The 9,333-nt window shown below is 42.3% G+C and overlaps 1 protein-coding gene across 1 annotated transcript; it reads right to left on the bottom strand.

Annotated features, from left to right (window-relative positions):
- Positions 1 to 6,910: 6,910 nt before the first annotated feature.
- LOC121297619 (phosphatidylserine decarboxylase proenzyme, mitochondrial-like) lies at positions 6,911 to 8,994 on the bottom strand. The gene is made up of 3 exons (XM_041224067.1): positions 8,900 to 8,994; positions 8,063 to 8,109; positions 6,911 to 7,579 (listed from the first exon to the last, which is right to left on the bottom strand). The coding sequence occupies exons 1-3, from the start codon at positions 8,962 to 8,964 to the stop codon at positions 7,386 to 7,388; spliced, it is 306 nt and encodes a 101-aa protein (XP_041080001.1). The 5' UTR covers positions 8,965 to 8,994; the 3' UTR covers positions 6,911 to 7,385.
- Positions 8,995 to 9,333: the final 339 nt, after the last annotated feature.

Here is a 9,333-nt window from a genome sequence, read left to right as displayed (position 1 = left end):
AAAAAAAAAAATCTAGAATAATCAATAAACTGACGAAGATTTTAGCACAGAGGCCCCAGTGAAAATTAATTTTATAACGCACTTTCGGATCAAACATGCAGAAGCACACGTTAGAATGGACAATGTGCGTATAGCACTTGATAAATACTAACCCTTGGTTGATGCTTCCCGAACTGATATGCAAATACGAAAGTCAGGTTATGAACAGATGTGCTGATGCAAATCAACTCACCTAAACATTATAAACAAGGCCTTGGTCATTTCAATTGCCCATTAAGTGTATTAGCGTAATGAGTTCTAAAATAGAATGATGCGTTTCCATGCGCTTTGCCAGGACGATTTGCTTAATGTATAATGCAAATATAATGCAAACGCGCACCTGTGAGAGCTTTTTATATTAGAATGATGTAGGCATAAAACATCAATCAAGTTAGCGTCCCAGAGTCGTGATTGTCCATTGCAAGGCTGCGAGCTGTGTCTTAGTGCCTTCATACATGCAGAAACGATGCTTTACTTTTTGCTAGCCCTGTTGTCTTTTTCTGCCCAGGGTCTTCCGTGGAATGACCCTGAAGATCTGGACTGCGTTCCAGTTCAGTACACTCAGCCTGGGGATTATGTGATAGGGGGATTGTTCTCCTTGTGCACAACCCCGATAACGGGACGCCGTGAAGGCGAGTGTAAATGGTAAGTACTAAACCAAATAAGGTTTTGGGGTCATTGAGTATTTAGACACTGTGCCAGTAAAATGTATTCTGGGTGAGTAAAATGCAACATTGCCTTGAAGTCAGGAGTGCTTCTTTCAGTAAATACTGTACATGCTTCAATGCTAACTTATGGGGTATGCAACAGCCTTACGTTTTAACTTTAATAGGTGGCCCGGCATTCATATGATCCATTCTCTACGGCTACCGCGCGCAGTACAAGCAAAATTCCTATGCGTAGTCTTTACGCATTATATTTAAATATCGTACGTAAATCGTGTTTTTCAATGCAGAAAGCGCACAGGTTATTTGGAGCCCTTCTTTCAATTATCCAGAGTCTTTAGGTGTACATTGGCATCTAAAACATTGTACAAAAATGTATCACTTTTTAGCAGGAAGTCTATGCTGTGTACAAACAAAACACAATTGCAGATTTTGGTAACATTTTAGTTTAGGGATCTGTTATAGTAGTATATAGTATATAGGGCCTACAGTAAAACATGCGATAATATACGTACGTTGCCGCTTCGTCCGGTTCCTGGAGCGGCTACACATAACCCGGACCTCAAATCACATTTTAAACAATTACCTTAATCCTTACCCTGATGTCACAGTCAGACGGCAAAGTGCTTTTCGGCCCCCGTCAGCGGGACGATTGAAATATTATTCTCTATAGAACAGATGTGTGGATGTTTCCAGGAGACATAGAACTCGAAGTACCGATCACCCGCTTAAAACATAAAGAACCAAACGCAATGTTTTGAACAAAAATAAATAAAATAATCAGAACACAAGCTGTATTTCTATAATTGAATACGTTACCACTAGACTTCACTTCTGCGTTAACAAAACGAGAGCAGGTTATCACAACAATATAGATAAAGAGAGCTTTTAAATACCAGTCCTTCAAATAGCCTGTCCTCAAGTGAGAACGATGGCACTTAATAGGCTAATGAACATAAATATTGGGTATTGTCAAACGAACCAAGTGTCGTGGGACCTAATAAGTGAGCAGATCTGATATATTTCATTCATTGTAATTTATCAGGTCCCAACTCAATTACGACACTCCTAGCTCCATTGGTCTTTCCATATACTTTTTTTTTTTTTTTTAATGGATTGTGTATTTGATAGCAACAATTTTTATAACCTACAACTTTTGATTGACTCATTCATAAAATGTTTGTAGATTTAAAATAACCGCTTCGAACAGATGTCCAAACTAAAGTGTCACATAGTTTTAGAGGAATAGTGCGCCCTGTCATTAAAGCTTTGACTTATTTAAAGATGCGTATTGAATAATTAAGTAAAGTTCCATTGTGTTCAGCATACTAGTTCTTGTCACAGTGCCGTAGGAATACGCATACATAACCAATACAGCTGCTCTGCAGGTTTTTATGGTTAACTTCCTCTTGCAGTGCGGCAGTCGATGAGATGTCATGCCACCTTTTCCAAGTTATGAGACTCGCTGTGATGGAAATTAACAGATCCGACCGCCTGCTTCCCAATGTGACTCTGGGGTACCATGTCTTGGATTGCACCTCCGAGGCGATCTGCTTAAAGGCAACGTTGTACTTTGTTTCAACCAAGAAAGGGCTGCAAGTAAATTCACAGTCCTTCTTGTACAACGATAAAACCAACGTGAAGGCAGTGATCGGCCCCATGTTCAGCAGCATAGCCTTGAGTTTGGGACCCATTCTGAGTCCCTTTCTTATGCCACAGGTAAGAGTCTTTCAGGCTATCCTTTGATAAATAGGCATCTCTACGTCCAGTGTTTTTAATAAGCTTCAGTTGGGTTCAATACCTATTATCCATGAATGCTCTGGCATGCTGCTCAAACCTTTTTAGGCAAAATTCCGGCCGGGTGGATGGGTGCGTTTGTCTTCTGGAAAGCAGCCATCGGGGTAAAGTGACTTGATCAACAACGACGGGTAAACCATTAAGCGCCGTGGCCCTCAATTGAGGGCAGGGCACTTGTGATTTTTTGTACCATTTTTAACGGGCCTCTACCCGTTATTGTAATGTTCTCTTTACCGTAATGAGAACTTAATCTAATTTTCGTTAACCCAGAATTGTTCAGTCTATTGTAATGTATCGGATAGCTACAGTCAAATAATCATCCATGCACAGTTAATAATCTCCAATGCACAGTAAGAGTTTTATTACAACAGTGAAAGCCATTGTGTGCTTGTATATGAACTTTGTTAATTGCAAATTTCACAAAGCTTACAATTTAAAAAAATCTTTAACTACATGGTATGTGCAAACAGGTCAGTGTATATGTTAGGATCCCAAGCTGAATTAGGACCCCATCGGCTTGGGGTTAAGTTACATTTTTAGACAGCCCAAATCTCGTCGTGTTCTGCTTGGGGTTGTCTTGCCGAATGATCCCCTCGAGATGCAGCACATTCACTTTACCCAAAGCCAGTCTGAAGAAGAACCGATCATCCCTTTGTGTCAAAGAGAGACTAGTCTGAATTACCCATCTGAGTTTTCATCTCTTCATATAAAACTGAGACTGGATTATTCTCCAGGGAAATAAATACAATACAAAAAAAAAAAAAAAAATGTGATTATTAAAAAACAACAACCTGTTAATGCTGTAATACATTTTTGAACACATCAATTCTAGTTATCAAATGTATTTTTGACAGAAATGAATGTTTTTAACGATCAGTTTTACTAAACTGAACAGTACTCTGTGGAACTGGATCCCTGATATTTCTATCTGGATCGTCGGCAAGAGCCATGCACTCGATTTCAAAGGAACCCGTTCAGACACCTCTACGTCTGAATCATTACCCACCCTTCTGAGCGCATTTAGCGATTATTATTATTATTATTATTAATCAGTCATTTAGCAGACGCTTTTATCCAAAGCGACTAACACAGACTAAGGGTTGAACTATGCATCAACAACAACTGCTGCAGAGTCACTTCCAACACGACCTCGGTTTTATGCCTCATCCAAAGGAAGTTGTAAAAGATCACATGAACAGCTAGCCTTTGTGCATCACCTCACTTTCAACAGTCATTTCTTCACTAAGCTGAAAAAGTACGTCACCAAATAAAAGGTACAAATTCAACACATGGCTGGGTAGCACAGAATAAAACAAACAAGGAGAAACTGCAAGCTGTTAGTAGAAAAACAAGCAATACCCAAGACTTCAGATTCCTTTCAACTTTCTCTAAACCGCTAAGAGGATCCCTCTCAAAACGTCATGTATCAAAGACTGGACTAAAATGATCACGCGTCTCTGTTGTTTCAATGTTATTATACTATGTTTCACAGGCTATACATTACACGCAGGTATCTGTATTACTAAAAAAGTCACTTTAGCTTTAAAAAAACTACAGTATAAAACAAACAACAAAAAAGATTAACCACTAACCTTTCTGATGGTTTAGCAAACTGATCTAAAAGATCTCTAAAGCTTGAAATATTAAAGTCACACACAGTTGAGGAAGGCAGAGGGTGCTGGGTGCTTAGCAAGCTCCACACAGAGAAAGTTCTCCCGAGTCCTTTCCAAACTTCAGCCCAGTTAAGCAAGGGCAGAAACTTCTAGCAGCTGTTGTGGCTGACTAAATGACTCACACACTCTTACTCAGTGAACAGAGCTGTGGCGTACAGCAGGAAGCGCTATTTATACAGGCCCTGCCCTTCCTACTGCATGACGAGCACACACACTTCCCCTTGAAGGGGTCAGAGGGTGCAGAGCACAGCTGGAGGGGTGAGCTGTGCGGTGGAGAGAGGATGAGTTGGAACTTGAGGATAACATGTTCCACCCTCCCCTACGGCAGATTTCTGTGCTATTGGGAAATCGTTCAACGAAGGAAAAACACACACTTTTTTAAAATATCTAGATCTTCCACATAGCACAGGTCTAAGGCCGGAGACACACAAGCAATTAAAGCAATTTTTTCTTGGCATCTCAAATGGACAACTTGAGTTCAAACACATTTTCGACTGGCAATCGAGTTGCTGAAATATACCACTGCACAATTTTTCTCCGTGCCTGTGCGTGTTCAGCCTGACAGCAAGTCTGAATCTTTTTACTTGGCTCATGATTGTTACACACATAGTTTTCATCAGTGCAGTAACACAATTCTGTTAGTGCATTGACGAGGGCCAGTGGCCTCTACACGTCTGCGTGAATGCGCGTCACTGTTTTAATTCACAATGAGATTATAATAATAAATATATAAGCTTAACAGCAGATACCTGGTGAGTGCTTGACTTTTTTTACGACATTCTGTATATTTACTTCAGCCTATAACACAACGTCAATTCAAGAACATTTTAGCATGCTCCTTTTCTTTCAAATACACATATAGCTTATCTTATTAAAAAGGGTATTTAAAGAAAAACCCTATTAAATGTAATAAAACAATTACACATGAATGATATAAGAAAGCCTTCTTGCCAAACGACAGAAACAGCCGTGACATGTACAGCTCCAGTAAGCAGAAAAGCACAAATGACTGTTTGAATCCCAACATACTGATTAAACTTTAATATTTTATTGCACAATACTGTCTCAGCAGAGACTCCATCAATCTGATGTAATTAATCATGAAAAGAGGAACTGGGTCTAACTGACGCAATCCCCAAGGCTCCCACAACAGCCGAGTCTAGAGTTACTGCTCTACAGAATCGACCACAGGGACGCGGTACGAAATCTTCACATGTTGCTATGTTCCTGTATCTTGCAGACAGCCAGTAGAATCCCTCTCGGACACGCCGATGCAGTATTTGGTAACTTAAAAACTGCTTCTGATTCACCGTCACTAACATTATGTCATCTTCAAAAAAACAAAAAAAAAACTTTTTCAATTCGGGAGCAGTGATGCATTTGTCTGAAGAAAGTGGGAATAGTGTATTTTTAAGCTGGGATTGATCTAGAAGTGCTTGAATTTGCACAAGCCCGGGAAATCGACCAAACACACCACCACCACCGCACACCTCATCCCCCTGCCTGCCTGCCAAATATGTCAAGTGTCATTTTTAGATCTGGTGTTTTTATCAATCGGTCATGCCAACGTGTTGTTCCCCTCGGGGCATCGTGCACACAGCATTGCCACTGTTAATGTGACCTTCTAGAACTCACTGCCCAATCCCGAAATATCACCGACACTTCAGAAACGAAGCTGCCCAAAAAAGTGCTTTGCTTGATAAAAAACAAATGTTGCACACACCATGGAGCACAAAGTGCATCCTTCTGATAAAAATAAACAGCTTAAACAAACACAGCAAGTCCCAGCTGTGCCTGGGGCTTGTGCAATAAAGGTATAGCGTGATCTTCCACTTCAAACCACGCACTGTGGAGCCACCGTTTTAGGTCTTTCATAAAGCACTCCCTCTGTTTAACTGCCAAGTTTTAAAAGCACAGCAATTAAACAGTACAAGCAGGAAGTAAACTGTAATACAGCCTGTCGTAATGCAGAACTGTGCAGACAGCTCCAGAGCCAGCTAGAGCTTCATTCCACTCAGATGGCTGTGTTGTTTCGCTGTGACCTCTTTGCATGTACAGCAGACCAGAGTACAGTAAGATGGGGCATCTCAGACCGGGTGATTCATGATGGCACTCTTTGTGCATCGTGGAAATGCAGCTTTAGAAACAAACAGACACGCACGCACGCACACACACACTGAAAGCATGTGAATCAAAGCCCTCAGCGCATCACTCATCCTCTCACAGGACTCTCACACTTGAGTTCATTGAACGGGATATGGAAAGGGTATAGATTCACAGTATGGGTTTATACGGGATATGGAAAGGGTATAGATTCACAGTATGGGTTTATTGAACGGGATATGGAAAGGGTATAGATTCACAGTATGGGTTTATTGAACGGGATATGGAAAGGGTATAGATTCACAGTATGGGTTTATTGAACGGGATATGGAAAGGGTAGATACAGTGAAAGCACTGCTGTCTGTGTCAGCACACAGTACCCCAGCATCCAAAACACGCTTTAACAGCTTGTCCAGTTAACATCCGCCCAGGGAAACAACAACAACACAAAATACAAACACACACTTTCAAAAGGCACAAAACAAAGCACTTTCACTGTCCAGAGAGCTGCAACCTCTCCACCAAAACAAACCTCCTTTCACAGACAACAGAGCGGCTCTGCTTCACTGACACGCAGGGAATGCTTTTAAAACCCTTTACAAGCAAGCTACATGTGCTGCAGTTAAAGACCACTTTTGTAACCGTTCACTAAAGCTCTTGAATATTTTTGGAATGGTATTTTCATAAAGGATATAGGGGTTATGTTGTGCTTGGTGTGATATATTGCCTGGGTACAGTATAATAAAAGCACTGTTTATCAGACATTTCTGTTTATACACACTATGGGTAATACAAAATCAAATGTGAGAATTGCAATATTGTAAAGTTGGGGTACAGCAAAAGCAATCTATCCTCGCACATGTGCAGCAGTTTCTGCATCAGGGGCAGTGATGTTGTTTGCCGTTTGCGTATGTTGCATGTTCAAGGACTAAGCTGCAGTGGTGCTGCACACTGCCGCAGTATTCCTCCCACACTCTGCAGAAGGCATGTGTTGACCTGCGAGTGACTTTCTACAGCAGGTATTAAACCGCCTGTTTCTGTGAATCCTGGGCGAGGATTTGTTTTTACATGGAAGAGACCGTGCCCCTGGTGCTTGGCAGAAAAACCACTAAACAGTTTCCCCAACCTGCACTTCATGAGCCACGTGTGGAGGAACCTCGATCCCCTGTCTCTCCAGCTCTCTGTCCTTGTACCATCCATACTGGGAGTAGCCCAGGTAGCCACTGCCAGTGGCTAACAGCACGTGCAGGGGCCGCAGACGGGCCACCGCTCCCACAGAGGCAGCATGCAGAGTCCTCCGACCTGGAACAAGAAGACAGACACAACTGTGAGGCGCTTCACTCTCATGATCAGAGCACAAAGCATGAAGGAGGAAAACCTGAAAATGACACGAGGGGCAACAGAGTTCTTTTTTATCATCCAGCTCCTGTACAAAAGAGTTCAGTCTATTAAATAATCTGGCGCTGGTCAATCTGTGTCAATCTTGCTTTACAGGCACTGTCTTTTTCTCCTCCTTCTGGATGTTGTTGTAGTTTATGTTGGAAGAGCTATAGTGACACCTACAGCCCATGCAGGGTCAGTACATTCCTCCAAGAGCAAAGAGCACATTTTGTCTCTGTAGTGCCCATTCATTTGATAATAACACCCAGCATGTTCATTAACATTGAAAATATTTCTATGCATTGCTATCTTAAAATAGTCAAGTGGAGGGTGATGACACCATTCTCTTAGACTTGCATTAAGAACACTTTTAAAAGCACCTTCTAAGAAAACAAGGATACTGACCACTAGAAAATCTTCGACAGGGTAGTCCCACATTCTCCCCAAACAACCTACAAGAGAGACAGGCAGCGGGTGAATTATTAACAAAACTGGACTGTGTTAAACAGTCGAGTAAATACCGTCATTTTATTGAGGACATCCTTTAAGACGCACTGCTGTGCCTAACGACAAAAAGGAAAGGCAGAACATCTGCAAACCTCGAAGAAATGCTCCGAGAGAACGGACAGCATCCATGCAGAACAATTGTAGCATGTGCAATTATAGTAATTAATAAATCAGTCATACAGGTCGGTTCAACTGATATGCACACAACTTTGAAAAATATGCATGGTCTTTGTATAATTAATATTGCACATACACACATGGGGACAGCTCAGGAGTTTACACTGTGAAGTCCTGCATCATTAATTGGCATGTCTGACGTAACCTCTGTCTCCTAGTTCAGCGCGTGGTTTGTTTGTCTATCAGCAATAATTACCAACAGTACAGCACCGGAACTGAGGACGCAGACAACAGGAAGCAATGGCAAGGTTATATAGCTATTTATAGTCGCACAAGGAAACAATACTTATTTGAGTATTTTTACAGAAGCCCGTGTGTGCCGCTTGAAAGGATAATGTGGTTGTCTGGCACCTGCCGTCTTGAGGAAACAATGAAATAACGGTGAGAGGCTCAGACCTGGGCTTCGTACCCTTCCTACAAACGTTGCAGCCCTGTCGCGTAACACTCGCAAGTGCAGCTGGACCCGAGCGGGGCTGGGTTCCCGTGTTCGAACCCGGCCTGGCAGGCGGTACCAGTTCGTGTACGTGTCGATAAAACGCTCGAATTAAACCGAGTTACCTCCCACTGCAGCCCGCTGCAACCCTCAGCCGAAACACGCACACCTTCACCACGGCCGCAGCCATCTTCCTCGTGTGAGAGAGGCGGTGCGCAAACAGCCAATCAACGACCTCTCAGTGTGAACAGCAGACTCACTCTCAGTGTGAACAGCAGACTCACTCTCAGTGTGAACAGCAGACTCACTCTCAGTGTGAACAACAGACTCACTCTCAGTGTGAACAGCTGACTCACTCTCAGTGTGAACAGCTGACTCACTCTCAGTGTGAACAGCTGACTCACTCTCAGTGTGAACAGCTGACTCACTCTCAGTGTGAACAGCAGACTCACTCTCAGTGTGAACAGCTGACTCACTCTCAGTGTGAACAGCAGACTCACTCTCAGTGTGAACAGCAGACTCACTCTCAGTGTGAACAGCTGACTCACTCTCAGTGTGA

This window comes from Polyodon spathula, chromosome 22, assembly GCF_017654505.1.
Source record: "Polyodon spathula isolate WHYD16114869_AA chromosome 22, ASM1765450v1, whole genome shotgun sequence".
Classification (NCBI taxonomy): domain Eukaryota; kingdom Metazoa; phylum Chordata; class Actinopteri; order Acipenseriformes; family Polyodontidae; genus Polyodon; species Polyodon spathula.
This window is presented reverse-complemented; position numbering and strand designations above follow the sequence as displayed.

Excerpts from the sequence above, each read along its gene's own strand:
- LOC121297619 (XM_041224067.1), bottom strand. The coding sequence starts at position 8,964 with ATGGCTGCGGCCGTGGTGAAGGTGTGCGTGTTTCGGCTGAGGGTTGCA. Across the intron at positions 8,110-8,899 it reads GCAGCGGGCTGCAGTGGGAG|GTTGTTTGGGGAGAATGTGG; the intron begins GTAACTCGGTTT and ends TCTCTCTTGTAG. Across the intron at positions 7,580-8,062 it reads CTGTCGAAGATTTTCTAGTG|GTCGGAGGACTCTGCATGCT; the intron begins GTCAGTATCCTT and ends TTCTTGTTCCAG.